This window comes from Phyllobates terribilis, unplaced genomic scaffold, assembly GCF_046119375.1.
Source record: "Phyllobates terribilis strain yellow unplaced genomic scaffold, ASM4611937v1 Scaffold_7__3_contigs__length_470593459, whole genome shotgun sequence".
NCBI classification, from domain to species: domain Eukaryota; kingdom Metazoa; phylum Chordata; class Amphibia; order Anura; family Dendrobatidae; genus Phyllobates; species Phyllobates terribilis.
The window spans coordinates 75,719,498-75,741,460 of NW_027362767.1; the positions used below are offsets into that span (position 1 = coordinate 75,719,498).

At 44.5% G+C, this 21,963-nt stretch overlaps 1 protein-coding gene across 2 annotated transcripts in view; it reads left to right on the forward strand.

The window, feature by feature from the left end:
* Window positions 1-20,592, forward strand: part of ATG14 (autophagy related 14) — a 22,599-nt gene extending 2,007 nt beyond the window's left edge. The window contains exons 1-10 of one of the 2 annotated variants that reach the window (XM_073638794.1): window positions 8,861-9,123; window positions 9,952-10,014; window positions 10,809-10,851; window positions 11,684-11,765; window positions 13,504-13,741; window positions 15,006-15,235; window positions 15,603-15,720; window positions 18,090-18,180; window positions 19,129-19,214; window positions 19,970-20,592. In XM_073638794.1, coding sequence (XP_073494895.1) covers window positions 9,110-9,123; window positions 9,952-10,014; window positions 10,809-10,851; window positions 11,684-11,765; window positions 13,504-13,741; window positions 15,006-15,235; window positions 15,603-15,720; window positions 18,090-18,180; window positions 19,129-19,214; window positions 19,970-20,276 — 1,272 coding nt within the window. In that variant the 5' untranslated portion in view covers window positions 8,861-9,109 and the 3' untranslated portion in view covers window positions 20,277-20,592. Of the gene's footprint in view, window positions 1-8,860; window positions 9,124-9,951; window positions 10,015-10,808; window positions 10,852-11,683; window positions 11,766-13,503; window positions 13,742-15,005; window positions 15,236-15,602; window positions 15,721-18,089; window positions 18,181-19,128; window positions 19,215-19,969 lie in introns of those variants that run through there. The other variant, XM_073638792.1, reaches the window with a different exon arrangement.
* Window positions 20,593-21,963: the final 1,371 nt, after the last annotated feature.

Consider the following 21,963-nt stretch of genomic DNA (forward strand, 5'->3'; position numbering starts at 1 on the left):
CAGGGGATGCCGGGGTATTTGAGTACCCCCCCCCCCCCCCTAACTGCAGGGGATGCCGGGGTATTTGAGTACCCCCCCCCTAACTGCAGAGGATGCCGGGGTATTTGAGTACCCCCCCCCCCCCTAACTGCAGGGGATGCCGGGGTATTTGAGTACCCCCCCCCCCCAACTGCAGGGGATGCCGGGGTATTTGAGTACCCCCCCCCTAACTGCAGAGGATGCCGGGGTATTTGAGTACCCCCCCCCTAACTGCAGAGGATGCCGGGGTATTTGAGTACCCCCCCCCCCCCCCCTAACTGCAGGGGATGCCGGGGTATTTGAGTACCCCCCCCCCCAACTGCAGGGGATGCCGGGGTATTTGAGTACCCCCCCCCCCCCCCCCCCTAACTGCAGGGGATGCCGGGGTATGTGAGTACCCCCCCCCTTAACTGCAGGGGATGCCGGGGGTCACAGGGTATACCGGTACCCCCCAATCACCATTGTTCCCCATCAGGGGTGGTGACGTGGCTCTTTCCGTCAATTTTATCCAAGATTTGGAAACTGGCAAGTGCATGGGCCAACTGGTGCAGGATATACTAGTAATACCTGATGGGTGGGACCCCCACGTTTTGAGAGAACGAAGGACCCCTGTACAGTTAAGTGATATATCCGCATTCAAGCAGAGAATAAATAAAGGTGATCTGTGACTATGTTGAAGTTGGTGTCTTATTAGTCAATTTATTTTCTGTTTTTTACAGGTTTAACGTCAAAAATAAAATACAATGCAGTGAGGTGCCCTGATGTGAATGCGCTTAAAAGTAGCTACATTGCTCATAAAACTGGCACAAAAATGGGCATCAAAGTGGGCTCTGAAGGGTGTTATTGAAGGGGTTACAGTAAATGACTTTGGACCACTGATTTCATACTGCGAACACACAGGTAGTGATGCCCCACATCAAATTCAGGTCACTCCAGCCTGGCCCCAAAGTCCATTTTAACCCCCGAAAACACCAGTTACGTATTCAAATCTGTTTAAATTGTCTATTTGCCCACTTTGATGCCCAGGACCTGTTTGGGCTAGGCTGGAGTGACCTGAATTTGATGCGGGGCATCACTATCTGTGTGTCTGCCGTGTGAGATCAGTGGCCCAAAGTCATTTAACCCTTTTAATTATGCCCTTCAGTGCCCACTTTGATGCCCATTTTTCTGCCACTTTCATGACTTTTGTTGCTTCTTTTATTCACATTTGTGCACCTTGCTGCATTCTATTTTATTGTAATTTTTATTTTTTTGTCGTTAAACCTGTAAAAAAAACTGAAAAAAAAAAATGCAGAATAAGGGACTAACTTCAGCATCGTTGATCTGTGACCATTGCAAAAACATCAATGGAACTGGGGATCCCATTTTCCTGGTAGGTGGGGCCCTTCCCTGTATATACAGTATATGGCATATCCTGGGTACTTGTCATAACTGTCTGTATTCTTTTACACAGGTAGATGAGCTGCCCAAAGTGGTAACTGATTAGCTATGTAGGAGGTCAGTCTGCACTCCATATAAATGATCGGGAGGGGGGTTCCTATGTACGATCGTTCATTCTGTCTCCTGTGATTACCAGCTTTCCTCTGTCAACGAGGAGAATTGCTGTGAAACAGTGATAAAAGGTGCCGTCAATGACGTGCATACATGGGTCATGTTGGTTTGGCTGAATATTGGCCAGTTTTAGAGGGGTTCCCCGCACCGCTCACTTTCACATCTGCACATACCTGCTGGAACATGTGTAAGGATTAGCTGCAGCGCTGGTTTGCCTGGAGCGAGCATGATTTGTATAGCGGTTATATCCCCCTACTGACGCATTGTGCTTAGTTTATGCCTTTAATGACTTATTACCGCTGCAGTTTTGGTTTGGACAGCTTTCATCTCCTCTTCATGCCCAGCTTCTCTCACGGAGGGTAAATGTATGGGAAAAATAAATGCAAAACTCTGTAAGTTGTCGCTGTGTAAATGCCTGACTCTTACCTTCCAGGAAAGAGTGCGGCTCAGCAATGTGAGCTGTCATGGCGGGAGGCCACAATGATGAATGCGGTGTTCTTTGTAACCCGATCGGCTTTCTTATAGCGACACCTGGTGGATGGATTCCGCTACTATAGAAATTGTTTGCAGTATGATATATAGCAGCGCACGTGTATAGGGACATTTGGAGGCCAAATCAGCATCTTGAGCTCTTTGTCATGACTATTGCACCTTTCCTAAACCATTCTTATAATTTCCCAGGAAAAGATCGAAATAGGAAACTGCTTGAATGCAACTTACTTGACAGAAGGGAAATGCATATAAAGAGCTCCTACTAAAATAACATTGACCCTTTCCCATCACACATTGGATGCATGGTGAGGAGTAGAGCCTGCTTCATACAGGCTAGATGCCAACTGTTATATAGCCAGCGCTTGTCTAACAGCAGCGACCAGAGCAAGCTTCATTTGCTGCTGTTTAATAATTTGCATGCTGCTGACAATGGCATACTAAAAGTAATTTTCTTTTTCATACATAATTTCTTGCATGTCTGTAGTGGTCCAAGAGCTGAGACCCCATCAGATCACTCAATAGCCTCCCTCCCGAGAAGTACGCAGTTGTGGAGCACACAGCTTATGGAGCATAGGTTATAGGTTAGGTTTTGGGGGGGCATCTATTGTGTGATCTGTGAGGGTCTTGGATCCTGGACCACTATAAATCTGCAGCCATTTAAAGTGCCTTCAAGATGATGGAAAAAAACAAGAAGAAAGTTTAGATACTTTAAAAAGCATTATTGCAGAGTGCAAATTTTCTGCTACCCATCCTCTAAAAGAGGGAATAAACGCATGTGGGGGGGGGGGGGGGGGGAATAAAAAAAAAAAAAAAAAATTCAAGTAACCGAATTTTGCGAATGAGTTCAGAAAATCTGCATTATCAAATACTCATTGTGGGAACGTAGCTGTATATATATGGTAATTTTGACGGAAAAATAAACAAGTTATGACTCTTGGTAGAAGGCAAAGTAAAGCGCAAAAAAAAGGCTGCCGCGGAAAGTTGGTTAAAGGGGTGCACATAGTATAAGCAAAATAGAAAAGGAGGCGTGAAAAAAGTACATGACATATACTTGCATAAAAAAGCATCCTTGTAAAATAAGGATCCTCCTTATGAAAAGAACTGAATCCAATGGTTCCTTTTTGTATTCTCGGGGGGGATATTTAACATAAAACTTCCTTTTTAGGACTAAACCCAATAATAAAAAAACAACTTGTGAGTTAATGAGGATTGTGACTGTGTATCCACTAATGAACTGCTTTGGATGCACTTGTCACCTGTTCACATGCACCTGTGTGGGGGAAAAAAAGTTCCATGATGTTACAGATTATGCAGTAAAACTGCAAATTAGCTGCTTGGATTGGGGCTGCTCTTATTACTGACCCGCTGGTATTGCCCCCATGAATAAACTCATAAATGTTGTACTGTCCTATAGCTATAATGTGCTTCCCTTCTGTATAAAAGCTGGGCTGGCTGATCTGCCTTAAAGGGGTTGTTCATTCCTTAGATGTCGATTGCCTATCTTTTACGATACGTCATCCATATCAGATTGGTGAGGTCTCTCCCCCCACCGCCCAACAATCTGCTGTTTTGCAGCAGCTGATTGCTTGGCTCCTATACACTTCAATAGGAGCTGAGATGCAGTGCCTGAGAAGTACCCCCGTATACAGTGCACACTGAGGAGGTGACCTGTCGCCACATACAGCTTCTGACTGTCACAGGAACTGCAAACAACTGATAGGGATGGGGTGCCGAATGCCAGACCCCCATCTGATCTGATGGTGATGACCTATTTAAGTAGTGGACATCCTCTTTAGGCCATGGCCCCACTAACAGTATTCGGTCAGTATTCTTTCACAGGAGTGGGAGACAAAACCAGGAGTGGGTGATAAATGCAGAATTGGTGACTTGTTTCTATTATACCTTTTCTCTGATTGTTCCTCACCTGGTTTTGGCTCCCACTCCTGAGGAAAAATACTGACCGAATACTGATAGTGGGGCCATGGCCATAAATCGTATACAGTAAAACTAATATTGATATGTAAATGCTGGGAGAAGTTCCCAATCACGCTGAACAGCAGTTTCGCCAAGAGTTCCTCAGAATCACGCCCTCTGCCTCAAGGGAAAAAAGTCTTTTCATTTGTACTTCAATATGGTGCCAATAAGAAATACACCTCTCCCCCACAAGGTGCAGGTCTGCATTAGACGCTGGGGGGATTGCACATGCATCGTGGCTCTTGGAGGTGCCAGTTCCGGCTGTTGTTCTTCGCTCCTCCGTGCAGTGATTGGAATCTCGTCCCTCTCCTCCGGTGACATGTGGATTGTCAGGTCGTCATTCCTGGCAGCGCCTGGTAATTGTTTCTCCGGATATTTACTCATCAATTACATTCTCCTAATTATTTAGCAGTGATCACGATGTCTGCAGCATTTAATAATTACAGGCCATTAGGCGGGTGGAAGTATGGAAATTGCTCGGCTGCTGATTGAGAGGCGATCTCTACACATCAGGTGGAAATGTGTGATGAACGGTGAAAATCTGTCACCGAGATGTCGTCATGCCAAGGATCTGCGGCGGCATCCACACTGATGGGAAATCACTCATTGATTGCCCCTAACATTAGTTTATCAGCCCCAGGGTAAACTGAAGATTAGTTTCTGCATAATCAAATTTCAACTGATCATCCGACTAAGACCACATCTGTGCCGCAAATCCTGAATCTGTAAGGTGGGGGGCATCTGGATTCACACATACCCCTGATGGAGGCATAGATTTTAGTTGGGCAAACCAAGTCCAAAACATGACATTTTGGGGTCCATTTGACTGGTGGGGTCCATCTTCTAAGCCAGACACGGTAGCGTTTCCTACACTGTCGTATGACTTAAAGGAGAAACCTATAAAAGGAATGGCAGCAAAAAATACCACACCTATTGTTAATAAAACAAAAAACCAAACCTTAGTATTCTACAAATGCACCAAAAAACAAGACTTTTATGTAGGAATTTCAATCTTTAACATCTGGCTTTAAAAAACAAAAAGCAAACAAACAAAAAGCCTGCAAAGTGGGATGGGTGAGGGGAGAGTCTTGGCATGTGCCATTCTGCACTGGTTTACAGACTGGCATAGTGCATGAAATGGCAGCTCCTGAACAGCGCCATCAAGTGGTCATGCTCTCACAGCCAAGATCCACGCTAATTCTAATCCCAACCTTTTAATCCCTTAGATACCAGGGTCTGTAGAGAGTTGGTGCAAATCAATTGACGGGACCCAATTCAGCGTACACATGAGTAACCTGTGGCCACTGGACAGGTTCGGTGATGGCAGCTGCGGCTCTTCTTTTGGTTAGCCGGCCTGGTGACCTCACATAGGCGTCACACCAGAAATTTAACATTGCTGCAGCCTGGGTAATTACAAGAACACGCGGATGCCGTCAGGTAGGAGACAGTTCTCGGGGCTCTCGTCCAGCGGCCACAGATCACAGAAGTGGCTGATGGGCCCAGTCCGTGGAGTCCATTCGCACTAACTTAGATATCTAACTGATTAGATGGGGGAGGGAGCACCTTCTGTGACGACATCGAAACTGCAAAGTGATTGTCGGTGACTATTGACTAGGCTTCGGCCAAGCACACCTGTGTTTTCTGTGAGTCTGCCGCCAAAATACATCTCAGCCATTGGCTTATCTCCGACGTGAGAGATGCCGGATTGATGTCTGGCGCCACCATGCACATTAGTGTTGGCCAAACCGGGCGACATCAATGGGTACAGCCAGTATTAATCTAATACACTGCTCAAAAAAATAAAGGGACCACTCAAATAACACATCTTAGATCTGAATGAATGAAATATTCGCACTGAATACTTTGTTCTGTACAAAGTTGAAAGTGCTGACAACAAAATCACACAAAAATCATCAATGGAAATCACATTTATTAACCAATGGAGGCCTGGATTTGGAGTCACCCCCAAAATTAAAGTGGAAAAACACACTACAGGCTGATCCAACTATGATGTAATGTCCTTAAAACAAGTCAAAATGAGTCTCAGTATTGTGTGTGGCCTCCACGTGCCTGTATGACCTCCCTACAACGCCTGGGCATGCTCCTGATGAGGTTGCGGATGGTCTCCTGTGGGATCTCCTCCCAGACCTGGACTAAAGCATCCGCCAACTCCTGGACAGTCTGTGGTGCAACGTGACGTTGGTGGATGGAGCGAGACATGATGTCCCAGATGTGCTCAATCGGATTCAGGTCTGGGGAACGGGCGGCCAGTCCATAGCTTCAACGCCTTCATCTTGCAGGAACTGCTGACACACTCCAGCCACATGAGGTCTGGCATTGTCCTGCATTAGGAGGAACCCAGGGCCAACCGCACCAGCATATGGTCTCACAAGGGGTCTGAGGATCTCATCTCAGTACCTAATGGCAGTCAGGCTACCTCTGGTGAGCACATGGAGGGCTGTGCGGCCCTCCAAAGAAATACCACCCCACACCATTACTGACCCACTGCCAAACCAGTCATGCTGAAGGATGTTGCAGGCAGCAGATCGCTCTCCACGGCGTCTCCAGACTCTGTCACATGTGCTCAGTGTGAACCTGCTTTCATCTGTGAAGAGCACAGGGCGCCAGTGGCGACTTTGCCAATCCTGGTGTTCTGTGGCAAATGCCAAGCATCCTGCACGGTGTTGGGTTGTGAGCACAACCCCCATCTGTGGACGTCGGGCCCTCATACCACCCTCATGGAGTCGGTTTCTAACCGTTTGTGCTGACACATGCACATTTGTGGCCTGCTGGAGGTCATTTTGCAGGGCTCTGGCAGTGCTCTTCCTGTTCCTCCTTGCACAAAGGCGGAGGTAGCGGTCCTGCTGCTGGGTTGTTGCCCTCCTACGGCTCCCTCCACGTCTCCTGGTGTACTGGCCTGTCTCCTCGTAGCGCCTCCAGCCTCTGGACACTACGCTGACAGACACAGCAAACCTTCTTGCCACAGCTCGCATTGATGTGCCATCCTGGATGAGCTGCACTACCTGAGCAACTTCTGTGGGTTGTAGAGTCCGTCTCATGCTACCATGAGTGTGAAAGCACAACCAACATTCAAAAGTGACCAAAACATCAGCCAGAAAGCATTGGTACTGAGATATGGTCTGTGGTCCCCACCTGCAGAACCACTCCTTTATTGAGGGTGTCTTGATAATTGCCAATAATTTCCATCTATTGTCTATTCCATTTGCACAACAGCATGTGAAATTGATTATCAATCAGTGTTGCTTCATAAGTGGACAGTTTCATTTCACAGAAGTTTGATTTACTTGGAGTTATATTCTGTTGTTTAAGTGTTCCCTTTATTTTTTTGAGCAGTGTATATATGGGGCTTTAGTGGTTGTCCAGGGCGGAGATATGGATGACTTGTGGTTAGGATAAATTATCAGGTCAGTGGGTGTCCCTGGCATCTTCTCTCATTAGCTGCTATCTGGTGCCACAACAGCTGCATGTGTACAGAGGTGGCACACTACTAATGGGAGCAAAGCTGCAGTACATGACAATGACCACTTCCCAGGGCACGGCGCTGCACTGTATGTCGAGGCCCCCTCTAATATGACACTGCTGACTCATGCTTATGATAAGTCATCAGTATCTTGGCCCTGGACAGCTGATATGTTACCATGAACAAAGCAATAAAGATTGGGGGGGGGGGGGAATGTAAACCTCATTACATTAGTATTTCCCTCTGCACAGGATGTAGATTTTATGTGTGATTTGTGCCCTGATGTGGTGATATCTCAGTGTATACATGGTCCTAGAGCCCTGACCGCTGCCAGCAGACGGGATGTGATGGATGGAGTTGCGGAGCTGGTTGGACCTCATTCCCTCTGCCCTGTCTCCCTGCGTCACTTCTGCCTTTTGTCTCAGTGGTTAAATCTAACACCGTCCCCGGTCTCGGTTCCACAAACTCTCGGATGAGCAAGAAGAGAATGTTGTCTTCAGTTATTGGTCTGTGTATACCTGTGTGGAAGATCTGTGGCTGCTGGAGTCTTAAGGTTTTCATCAGTTCTTGCTTCGGGCCCTTTTTCCCCATCAGTGTGACATGCCTTATTCTCCTATGCATAAAAGAAGCTTCCATGTTTCACTTATCCAGTAACCAGAACTATGATGCAACAAGTGGCGTCGGTGCGCTGACCAGTTAAACACTTCAGCACGATTGAGCAATTTGGGTTCACAAACTGGACACGTGGATCCAAACTGCTGCCAACAAAAGAGAAAAAACCACAAATCAGACGTGTCTTTAATCCAAGACTTGCATCAAACTCGCCCATTCATAGTGATGGATCCATGACAGCGCACTGATGACATCTGCCGTCTCCGTGTTGTCCGTCTTTTACTGTTTAATGTGTAGGAAAAGGCTGTAAACTTCTAGCATAAAGAAAAACGGGAGCTACATTGATGGTAGCAGCAGACACATGGACCACAAGTGGATGAAAAATATATATATATATTTTTTCTCTTAAGAAAATTGATAACTCTGACCATAATTCTGACACTCGGACCGTGTTTTGCATGCAAGAAAAATTGCTGACGTGGAGGAGCCCTTGGCCTAGATGCGTAGGGCAGCTTTTTTTTTTTTTTTTTTGCAAATGACAACCTCCAGACCTGCATTGACTACTGACTAGAAGTGGCTGTAATGTGATGGCTGTGCTCTTCCAGCAAAGACTGAGCATGGAGCTGGCTGCTGGGGTTTGACTGCGCAGTGCTGCTTCTTGCCAGCAGAGGGAGTGTAAGTACAGCGCAGCACTACACTCAGTCCCGCTCCCTACTATTGGGAACAGGAGGGGGAGACCGTTGCTATTGTGACTATTGAGAGAAGGATGTCCCGCTGTGACTACCATTGGTGCTTCTACTGAGAGGGGGGGACCCAGCTGTCACTACTAGAATGGGTCCTGTTGCCTCTACTACAAGGACAAAAGGGGGACCCCTGCATTTTGCTACTACTATCACTACTACTGCTGGGGGAAGGAGATCTGTGGTTCACATAACCTGGTTATAAAGCGTTTGCCGCTAGTCTTGCCGCCATTATTCAGATATGAGGAGCAGTACGTAAGTTTCCTTTATTACTCTGCTTCCATTTGAGCTATGATGAGGGATAATGGAGTTTGTCTGCAGACTGCCTCACTGCTGGCTCTTATAACAATGTACCATATGTGTGTTTTCGTCTCTTAAATACATGTAATTGGAACTAACCCTCATCTTTTTGCAATTGGGCCTCATTAAAAACTTTTCACCATTCACTTTCTATAGCCCCTGTGTTGCACTTACTATTGCTGGCTGCAGAATGAGTTAACTGAGAATCCAGTCAGTGAGCTATGACTCTCCAATGGGAGTTAGTAACTTTTATCTATTGTTTTCTGAGTTCCTCTCAGCTGATCTATGACCACAGACTACATCAAAGTTGAATGTGCAGCAAAACAAAAAGTACAAAGTCTGTAAAAGCCAGATGGTGCAAAATTTGTAATGAAACCAAATTATAAAAAATGTGGTCCTAAATACATGCATACATTTAATTATTAAAAAATATATATTTTTATGTGTGTGTGTGTATATTATCTATCCCCTTTAATAACAATAGGGTGGGTAAATCCCACCAACAGTGTTGTCTATACTCATTACAGTCTGACCAATGGAGCAATATTCAGACTTGTATTTTTAATGGGATAAGCGGCGTTGGATCTGCCGTGCTGCTGATTACCTCCATATCTGCTCTCCGGGCGGTAATGTCTGCGACAATCGTGAGAGATATGTCTTTAATCTGAGGAGACTGCCTAGATAATTAATCACGGCCGCCCAATAATTGCCATGGCTCGGTAAACACTTGTGGTTAAAAAAAACAAAAAAAAAAATGAAGAAAAATGTTTTGATCTTTTCCAGGTTTGCAGACAAGAGGGAGCGATTAAATCACTTAAAGGAAACACAGCTGGATTTTCAGAAACAGTAAGTGGCTCTTCATATAAAAAAAACATTGTACTTCAGATAATGACTGAAAAGTGCGGCTATTAACATTCCTGCTGAGGGTGGTAGTCCTCTGATCCGTGAGCTTTTCACATGGAAGATTATGGTGTTGAAACAAGAAGTGACACGATCGGCTCACTTCGTGCCATAGAACAACTGAGACTGGCAGGAGGGGTTCGTGCTCATCGTAAGCCAAACTATGACCGCTCCCGAACCTACGACATGACGGGTGAAGGCCTGGAATGGGCAGGAGGGCACGTCATTCTGAGTGGCACATCCACGGGCAGCAGGGACCGTACATATCACATTCTTTATACCACAAAGGGCACAATCATCACCATTCCTGATAACCTAAAAGCCACAGGGTGCAGGGATAACATTGATTCTTTGGTTACAATGGCTCCTTTTAAGGAATAAGATCTATTAGTCAGCAAGTGAAATGTCACTTTTTTTAATTGATGGACTGGTAGCAGGAAAATGGGCAAGCGCGAGGATGTAGGCGACCCTGACAAAAGCCACATTTTGATGGTAGATTGGTTCTAACCAAACAGGAGAGATCCGAGAAGGATGACTAGTGACTCCGCAACCTCATGGGTCCGGCCAATCCACAGACACCTCACATCCTGTAAGCCCACCGTAGTTTTTGCTCGTATGTTGTCCTAGTCTTTGGTCGGTGGCACAATACACCTGACTGGCAGTCACATTAACATGTGGTTCTTGCATGGTAGAAAAGAAAAAACAAAGGATTTAATTGTAATTTTTTGTATTGTTTTTAGGGTGGCATCTGTCATAGAGGGAAAGCTGGCAGCAGATAAGCTGGTAAGTAAGCTGCTCTCATGACCTATTCATTCTAGTAAAAACTTGTATTCCCTATAATTCAATTTTTGGAGCTTTTTTTTTATTAGAAGTTTGTTATGCCTCCTGGAAATACAAATATCAAAAGCTGACCGTCTCTTCCAAACAGGAAAAAAAAGTGTGAACAGGTGCAATCTAAGAGTAACCACGTTAACTCTGTAATGCTATAACATGCAAGCATGGAGTATATAAAATTGGAATTGCATTACTGCTCTAGAAAAAAAAAGTAAAAATGAAGATATTTGCTGCATATAATTGTAGGCTATTAGCCCAGGAGAGGTGTCATATCAGATTGGGTTACCAGCAAAGAAGGTCGCCTTGTCGGTGGTTGCTGGGCACACATGAATTGGCCACTTTATGCAGCAAATATCTTCATTTTTACTTTTTTTCTAGAGCAGCAATGCAATTCCAATTTCATATATTCCATGTTTACGTATCATAGTGGTACAGAATGCAGCTTTAATTTTATTTATTAATGCCTCCTGGAAATGTATGAATAAATTGTCTACTGGATTTTAACATTCCCTCTTGTAAATGGGGATCAGAGCCTTCATGCCACAGCCAACAGGAGGAGGCGGGTGAATGTGCATTGTTAGTACACCCTTACAATTACATTATCCGTATAGTTTACTCCGCACCTCTAATCTAAAGAGCGGCGGGTTCTCTTTATTTTAGACTTCTGGACAAAATTACCATGCACCCCCTGGAATGTGTGTATACAGTGACAGTGGCATCGGCGTTGTGTATACCTTGGTTCTCCATTCACAGTATGGCTAAAATAATCTTCCCTTTTCAGAAATGGAAGATCATGTCTTGCAAGATGAGGATTGAATTGCTGAAGCAAAGCATATGGAACGGGAGTGAGGAGATTGCAAAGAGTAAGTGTACACCAAAACATCTTGAATTAAGACACTTTATCCAGAATGTAAAAAAAACCTCATGTAAAGACGCAGACGCCGCGCACGCAATGCAAACCTGCCAGAAATCTGGAGGGTGGAGGTCACAAGAAGGCTCTTGTTCTTTATTAGCCCCCTTTTTTAATCTTCGGCTTAAAATGACTACTTGCTGAAAGACGTCTGAACTTGTGGAAATTTCCCAGTCTGACGAATCAGCAGAAAATCCCTCTTTATAAATCTAAATGACTTGAACCTGAGATTCAACGCCTATTCAATGATGGTGTGATTGGCCATTTTCCTTGGACTCCTTAATCAAGCAGTCGGTTTAAAGGCTGTCTCTGTTGAAAACAAGTTATCACTTATCCATGAGATAACTTGCAGATCGGTTGGTGTCTCTTATCAGACTGCAGAAAGGGGAATCATTAGTATGGAGTGGCAGTGCACAAACCCAACCTCTGCTCCATTCATTCCTTATGGGGCTGCTGAGTGCTGCTCAGCTTTTCCCAGCAGCCCCATAGAGAATGAATGGAGCGGCTGTGGAGCGTGTGTACTGGTGCACCAACTTCCTGCTGATTGGTGCAGGCCCCATTGATCAATAAATTATCACCCATCCTGTGTTGTCACCAGACAACCCCTTTACTTCTCTCAATTTCTTTTAAGATCCTTTTCATCTTCATTACTTTTCTTAGGTCGGGTGTAGCAACCACTTGTCTTCTCTCCTGGTGATCACTAGGTAAATTGTACGTAATGACCTCACATTTTGCGTCTTTCAGATGGACAATACACTTAGGCCTTATTTCTTAAGACTGACATTTTGGACCCCAGTCCTAATGAAGTGCGTGCCGGAATAAGCTGTGAGGAATTCAATAAGAGGCAGTCAGCCATCTTATCAGCAGCGTGCGCCTTACAGATGTGTTAGACCAGTAGAGGACTGGAGTAACATTACTGGTGTAAAACGCTGCACGTTTTAAAAAATCTGACTATGGAGTCTAGCCACATCTCTCCTGGCTCCACCCACTTGGCAGAGATATCCGAAACTCATGTGAAAACGCCAAATTTTTGCATAAACACTCTGATTAATCAGCACCTTTTAGTATCTGTCCTACTGCAGACAGGAGAGCGGGTACAGGCTTCTGCTGCAGCCAGTTGTCTTACAGTCGTACAACAAGACTTCTGCAACTTACATGGAAATTTTCATTATATATTTTTCAATTTTAACTGGATTTTGATTTAAAATAGGATCAATGAGAATGAGATTAAGGCTGGAATAGTTTTAAAAAATAACAATAATTTGTGTGCATTTTCTGTATTTGGTCTTGTTTTGACCCCTTCCCAACATAGGATGTACTATTAAGACCTGTGTATGGTGCAGGTTCAGGAGCAGAGCCCGCACCTTACACGCTTGTGCCAGCTGTGCAATATGGCTGACACTTGCCTTTAGCAGCAGATATCAGAGCGAACGCCAATTGTTGCTGTTTAACCACTTAAATGCTGCTGTCAATTCCTTCTCACAATGACTTGATCATGGGGTGTCGGTGGTTTAACATGGTTGCTGGAGGCCTCCTGGCACCGCCATCATCTGTACCCCTGGCAGGGCTTTAAAGAAGACCGTTACATCAGTACTGTGGGATCTAGTGAAAATCTCAGTGTATATATAACAAGCGATTTTAAACCATCGCAAGTTTTGAGTTAACATTTAATTAATTTTTTTTTTTTTAAGATTCTGAACTTCTTTCCAAGTCCAAAAAATACAACCAAGAACTTTACCTCAGGAGTCAAAGACATCAGGAGAAGAAGGAGAAGATACAGAGGAGGAACCATAAGCTCAGTGTGGTGGTGGAGAAGAGGAACAAGGATCTGAAGAGCCGGCACGCAGAGCTGGCCAGCCTCCGGCGCGCTCATATACTGGAGCTGACTTCAGTCATATTTCCCATCGGGGAAGTGAAGAACGTCACTAGGTAATTCAAGGCTTCTATACACATATGGAAAGATCCCCTATGGTAATTGGATCTTTCCATATGTTCTCTAACATTAAAGATGCTGCCCAGGCATATAATACTGATGGCTTCTTTTTAGGATAGGTTCTCAATGGGAGTCTGACACCCGGCACCCCCGCTGATCATTTGTTATTGGCTCCAGATATAGATGTTAAGCTGAACATCTCAGCTCTTTTCTAAGTGTAGCTGCCGCTGCTGAGCACTGAAGATCTGCTCCTATTCATTTGATCAACAGTACCAGGCAGCAGCAGCTACACCTTTTCAGTGCTTACTTCCAGCTGCCACCGGAGCAAATGGTAGTGGATCGGTGATATTGATGACCTCTCCTAAAAGTCATTAATAATATTCTGCCTGGACAACTTCTTTTTAAAAGGGACCCTGTTGAGACTCTTACCCATGAACACTACTGGTTTATAATACTTGTTCCTGAACATGTCCCTATAAAAAAAACTTTTGTCTTCCTGTATTTGCATTATTGCTCACAAAACGCTCCTGTGGTTCCTCTCTTCCCTGACCAGTCACAATCACCGGGTCCTTTCCAGGTTTCAATGATGTTTCTTTGTCCACTCCTTTGCCTGTCGGCACAGTGAAGCAAGGTGGTGTACCAGCTATGGCTTCATCTGCACCTCCACTGGTTCCACCAAGACTGTGATGACTTATCATGGCCAGAGGGACGTCACTCAATCTAGGAAGGGGCTAGTCAGTGTGACGGCTTGTGGGAAAGGCACCATGTCCATGACTCTTCATTAGCGGTTGACATATTGCAACTGACCTGATAAGGACCAAGTACCATAATTAACGGCTCTTAGTCCTGGGCTTTAAACCCACACCATTGTAAATTTAAAGTTTCTGCAATCTCGCAGGAGCAGGTCCCATCCCCCGGTTATCATACGCAGCTAGGGAGAAGATGGAAGCAGTTTGTCACCGCTTCTGCATTTTCTTTTTCCAACTACATGGTGCTCAGCGAGCGCTAGACAGTGGCCAGAGGCATCACCTGATGGCTGGGTCTCTGCCTGCATAGCAGAGCTCCTGAGCCCAGCAGGCACAAATCTACTGTCTGTGACCTTTGACTTCAGGGAGCGGTTTTCTCCTGTAACTGGGGCTCCTTTAGATGCCTCAGTTACAGTGGAAAACAAATGAGCAATAAAGAGGGGAAAAAAAACAACATTTTCTATGATGGCATTAGTCAGTAAATTGTGCACGTTTTGTGATCCTGTGTTGTCAGGGATCCTGCGGACGTTTCATTTGAGAATGACAATGCAATGACCTCTAGCACTGTGAGCAAGTTGGCTGAAGCCCGGAGGACCACCTACCTCTCCGGAAGATGGGTGTGTGATGATCACAATGGAGATACCAGCATTAGCATTGCCGGACCCTGGATCACTTTACCCAACAATGGGGATTATTCTGCCTACTACAACTGGGTGGAGGAGAAGAAGACCACACCGGGACCTGGTAATTTCTCATTAGATATGGATAGAAAACTATTACTAATCCAGAAACTTGTATGCTTCATCCTTGTAGGGGCCAGAACAGCGTTGTGTATGTAGGCAAGCTTTTCCATGTGAGTCCACCTGCAGGCTCCTAATCACTTTGACTCCTATGTAGATGCTTTATGCCCTCTTTTTGTGGACTTACTCGGAGCAATTATTATTTTTTTTTTTGCAGGCCACCGCCCTATTTAGTGAGGCGCAAAAAGTGTTTAAAATGCATAATTTCTGCTGTAAATGCCATAAACCACATTTATCCAGAATTATTGCACTTTTAGCTTAGTAGATCTCATCAATGTTCATTTTTGTGTTGTGTGTTTTTTTTTTCTTAGACATGGAACACAACAACCCGGCGTATACAATCAGTGCTGCATTATGCTATGCAACCCAGCTCGTCAATACTCTGTCACATATATTAAGTGTCAACCTTCCAAGAAAGCTTTATAATAGGTAAGTATACACTCTGCGGTAGGAGAATATATACAATACATAAGGCACAGTGGTCTGAAGAGATCCTAAAGCGCCTCACTTCTGTATCGGATGGTGAGGGTTGTTGCTGGCATTGCCAACCAGGATAGATACAAAAAGACTGTGTGTATACATACAGGCGATTCTCACAAAATAAGAATATCATCCAAAAGTTAATTTATTTCAGTTCTTCAATACAAAAAGTGAAACTCTTATATTATATAGTCATTACACACAGTGATCTATTTCAAGTGTTTATTTCTGTTAATGTTGATGATTATGGCTTACAGCCAATGAAAACACAAAAGTCATTATCTCAGTAAATTAGAATAATTAACAAAAAACACCTGCAAAGGCTTCCGAAGCATTTAAAAAGGTCCCTTAGTCTGTTTCAGTAGGCTCCACAAACATGGGGAAGACTGCTGACTTGACAGATGTCCAGAAGGCAGTCATTGACACCCTGCACAAGGAGGGTAAGCCACAAAAGGACATTGCTAAAGAAGCTGGCTGTTCAGAGTGTTGTATTCAAGCATATTAATGGAAAGTTGAGTGGAAGGAAAAAGTGTGGTAGAAAAAGGTGCACAAGCAACCGGGATAACCGCAGCCTTGAAAAGATTGTTAAGAAAAGGCCATTTGGGGAGATTCACAAGGAGTGGACGGCGGCTGGAGTCATTGCTTCAAGATCCACCACACACAGATGTATCCAGGACGTGGGCTACAAGTGTCGCATTGCTTGTGTCAAACCACTCATGACCAATAGACAACGCCAGAAGCGTCTTACCTGGGCCAAGGAGAAAAAGACCTGGACTGTTGCTCAGTGGTCCAAGGTGTTGTTTTCAGATGAAAGTAAATTTTGCATTTCATTTGGAAATCAAGGTCCCAGAGTCTGGAGGAAGAGTGGAGAGGCCACAATCCAAGCTGCTGGAGGTCTAGTGTGAAGTCTCCACAATCAGTGATGGTTTGGGGGGCCATGTCATCTGCTGGTGTAGGTCCACTGTGTTTTATCAAGACCAAAGTCAGCGCACCCGTCTACCAGGACATTTTAGTGCCCTTCATGCTTCCCTCTGACGACAAGCTTTTTGGAGATGGAAATGTCATTCTCCAGCAGGACTTGGCCCCTGTCCACACGGCCAAAAGTACCAATACCTGGTTTACACACAACAGTATCACTGTGCTCGATTGGCAGCAAACTCGCCTGACCTTAACCCCATAGAGAATCTATTATAGAGAATCTATGGGGTATTGTCAAGAGGAAGATGAGAGACACCAGACCCCACAATGCAGACGAGCTGAAGGCTGCTATCAAAGCAACCTGGGCTTCCATAACACCTCAGCAGCGCCACAGGCTGATCGCCTCCATGCCACACCGCATTGATGCAAAAGGAGCCCGACCAAGTATTGAGTGCATTTACTGAACATACATTTCAGTAGGCCAACATTTCAGATTTTAAAATCATTTTTCAAGCTGTTATAAAGTATTCTAATTTACTGAGATAATGACTTTGTGTTTTCATTGGCTGTAAGCCATAATCATCAACACTAACAGAAATAAACACTTGAAATAGATCACTGTTTGTAATGACTGTATATAATATAGGAGTTTCACTTTTTGGATTGAAGAACTGAAATTAACTTTTTGATATTCTAATTTTGTGAGAAGCATCTGTACATGCATACATTTTTTTTTTTTTTTTTTTCATCACAGTATTTTTCAGTCTCTAGGGGATTTGAATCTACAATAATTTGTTTTCTTGTACTATATACTGCAGTGAACAGAAGAGTCTCATAGAAAACCTTCAGTAGTACCAAGGTGGCAGCGACTGGGGTCTTCAGCATGCCCCCAGTTGCTGTGTCAACACACTGGCACCCCACAAACATTTTGCAGGGTGTATAGGGCCATGGAAGCTAAGAGATGTGCCATCATGGTTGCACAAACTCCTGTCTCTGCAGGTGTTTCAGGTAGATGGCAGCTATATAACGCAACTGACGTGTGCAGAATATGCTCTATATAACGCAGCTGGAGTCTGCCGGATCTAGTGCAGGCTCTGCTCTTGAGCCTTCCCCATACACTTTTTTATTTTTTTTTTTTTACATAGGACGTAATTGCACATCCTATGTCTGGAAAGTGTTAAGTGGGCTATTGGCCTACCAAAAAAGGCCTCGTACACGCGTCTGCATTACTCCATGACTTGTGCAGAGCCATAATTCGGCCCCCGTAAGTGTCTTTTGGGCCCTGATGTACCTATGTCATTGTGGGATTTCCTCCAGAGATGCACAGACCTTGTTGGTTTCTATACTGGAGGACGGATATTGCTTTGGTCTGATTTTATATTGTTTCTGAATTTTCACAGTGAATTCTGCGGTGAGAACTTGAGTCGATGGAAATTTAATCGTGCGGTGAATAAGCTGAACTCCAACATCCTCTATCTGTGCTTCTCTCAGGTCAGTATCTCGGGGTCTGTATCCTGATCGTAGAAGATGCAATGAGTCTCCAAAGACACATGATGGGGCTTATGTAATAACATGTGTATGGTATTACCCCATGTACTCTAAGGCCATGTTCAGACTTTGGATCTGAGCCTAGACAGGCTTCATGTAGTTTTAATGCAGCCTGATATGCTATGGTAGTGAACCAGTCGTCGCTCACACTACAGGGAACCGTAGTAGTTTATTATAGTCAAATGTGACCAAGGTCTTATAGTTCTGTCCCTAAACTTAATCATAGGGACCTTGTCTAAGCTTATTGCACAGCGCCTATCCATAGACTAGCTGCATGTGTATCCTAATACAAAGGTTTACATCCCATAAATATACCTTCTGTGGGTGATAAACCAGAGGACATCATGTATGGTTTATATGGCAACACTTTTATTAGTCTTCTGTTTTGTTGTCCCTCCGTTATCCCTACTGGAAGTATGACAACTCTGCGTTACCATTCACACCTGTCCCTATACAACCTTATATTCAGCCAGTGCTGTGTAGGGACACCCCCCTATTGATGGTAATAACTAACCTACATTTACAGGAGGAGTAACGGAGGAATGTTATTTTACAAAACCAGACATGTCAGGAAAGCTTGATAAAGACCGGTGAACGGTCAAAACGTTGTAATCTGGCGGAATAAACTACAATTTTGATACCTTGAACACCCTGGATTGGACGCTGTTTTTTTCTCTTATGTGCTGCAATTTTTCCAAGTTTGTTCCTTGGAGTCAACCGGCGTCCATTTTGCTGAGTGCTGTCAGTTCATTCTTCTTTGGACATGTCAAGAAAGCCATCAGATCCTCTTAAAACCTAAATGCACTTTATTTGTGTATATATGTGTGTATATATATTAATAATAATATTTCCTTGCTGTAAAAAATAACGTTGTGTCCCTTGGTTCTGCAGCACGTGGACCTGGATCTGCTGCATCCTCTACATACGCTCAGGAATCTCATGTACTTGGTCAGTCCAGACAGTGAGCACTTGGGCAGGTGAGCTTGTAGTGTCGGCTTTCGTCAGTATTGTTGAGAACGGTTTGTAATGCTTTCATTGTACGGCGGTGACGGAGCATCACATTGTGTCAGCAGTGCGCATTGTGTGGCGGTATATAAGCCTTTGTTCTCGGGGAACATAAACGTCCTTCATGGCTCTCGTACACTGTGACAACTCGTACTTTATGTGCATGAATGAAAGCGCAGCAGCTCTTGGCTCTGAAAAGTTCTTTGAAGGTCTAAAATGTCATCTCTGCGGTCATTCGTTGTGACCTGCAGACTGGTGAATCCTCGCACAGCGTGCACTGCAAACTGTGAGGGTTCATGGGTGCTGGGAACTGTCATGTGATTGCAAGTGTGCGATATGCAAACTCCTATGCAGAACCCAACTGACTGTTTCCAGCCTCATTCAATGCACTTGCATTGAGCGCGCCAGAAAGAGTCAGTCAGGTTCTGGTCGGGAGTATGCATATCACACACTTGCAATCAGGTGACCGTTCCCGATGTCCAAGAATCCTCACAGCACACCTCCTTTTAGACTGGACAACCCCATAACTGCTTCTTGACATATGACTTGCATATGCGGCACTGAGCTGAGCCCACTCCATACAGGGCAGATGTCGTCTGTGTTATGTAGCTAACGACAGTGATCAGAGCTAGCTCCAATCACTGCAGCATTTAAGTGGCGCAATCATGTGACACAACTATTACGGCACCAATAAAACAAATACGATTGTCCCCTTTCTGTTACTTAGGTCTGGGCCTTTTGAAGTCACTGCTGATCTTGAAGACTCCATGGAATTCGTAGATCCCAGCGGCGCCGGCGATAGTGATGAGAGCGGAGACGAGCACGTAAGCGATGAAGAAACAGATCTCGGCACTGACTGGGAAAATCTGCCGAGTCCCAAATTTTGTGACATCCCCTCTCAACCGCTGGAGATGCAGGAGAGCCAGAGCACGATGATGTCCCAGCCGATCGCTAGCAGCAGTGCCGGGGGCATGATCTCCTCTGCCGCCGCCTCAGTCACCTCATGGTTTAAGGCTTACACTGGACATCGTTGACACTGCTGTGAAGGACGAACACATGGCATTACCTCTACTGTCGCTAACTTTTTACACAGGTAGTTTGACTTCAGGCAAAACAAAAAACTTTATATTGTTTTTTTTTTTTTTTTTTTGTGCACGGATGGAGTTTTCTAATGTTATCACCCATTATAAAATCTAACAGTAATCAGTGTCAAGTCCTCTGCTCTTCATTCTGGACAGATGTGCTGCGTACCTGTACCAGGCCCAGGATTAGTACACGGGCTGAAGAATTTCAATTGAGAGATATATATGTATATTTACAGACTTGCACTAAATATATAATGGGAAGTTTTTATTGCTTCGGTCCTATCTTATCCATTACGGATAGTGCCATGATATGATTTAGGCTCTGATTGTCGTATATCTCAAGCGTATCTACAAAGCTCCACTTACCTGACTGCATAGAATAGTGTCAGCAATGCCAAGAGGCATCCTGCAAAAAATAAAGTATACCATGCTTTGTACTATGGGACCTTATAGGAAACCATGCATGCCTATAGTGTGGCATCGCTTAAAGAAAAACTGACGTTTTTGGTTATCCTTCAGGCATTAAGCTATTGTTATAGTTTTGCTTCCATCTTTCCTGAACACCATGCTGCAGTGCTGTTCCACATGGTCAGTACATGCTGCTTTTATCTGCTGCTCAGCAAAATCCATACTGTTTACAAACAGGGCACAGGACTTTCCCTGTCTGAGCCTCTCTGCTCTTCTCAGACAGGAATTCCTCTACTCTGCATATAGCGTATGATTTTGGCAGAGCAGCAGCAGCTGAAAGCAGCTTCTAAAAAAAAAGAATGACCTGACCATGTAAAACACTGCAGTATAGTTTTGGGGGAGAGTTGTAATTTTTGCATTGGTTGGAGGATAATTATTATTATTTTTTTTTTTTTTGTTAGTCTTTGAAGCTTTCTTTTGGACATAGACGTAGAGAATCATACACCTCTGATAAGTGTCAGACCCTTTAGCACTTTTTACAATAAGCCCAGAGTAAAAGCACTGGTTGCCATAGGGGGGGATCATGATGCTCTGCTGTTTGATGAGTAATGTTTCTTCAGCAGCAGCTACTATCTTACATTGCCTGCAAATACACCAAGACCCCTCTAAGAAAAAGCCAGTTGCATTGGGCCATTTACACTGAAGTATCTCACCCCAATGCCTATGCCCGGTCTGGCAGAACAGCGAGGGTCCTAGGGTCGTTGCAACGTTAACTGACCCCTAACCGGCAACATGTTTACACAGATCGACCCCCGCTTCAGTTCCATAATAGGTGGTTCAGTGCCATTGTTCTCGGCAGCGCAGGTCCTGTTTACACAGGCTGATGTGCTGCCGAGAACGGTGATCTCTTATGCAAGCCAAAATATAGTTTTTGTTCCCAGTGATTGTGTAGTGTAAATGCCACTTGCATTCAGACTTCCATACAAATCGGACTGGATGTGGGTTTCCCGACTTGAGCGTGACAGCCTGATAGAAATATATCTGTCACGTTTAGGTCAAGAGACCTGGGGCCAGTACCTGTATTGCGGTCCGATCTCAAACCAGTATGAATGTGCCCTTACAATCAAATACCCCAGTCTGAATGATGTCTTGGACTTTCCAGTAAATTACATGACACGGAGCAATTTAATTGTCCCAAGTGCTCAGCAGTATGACACAAATTTTAATA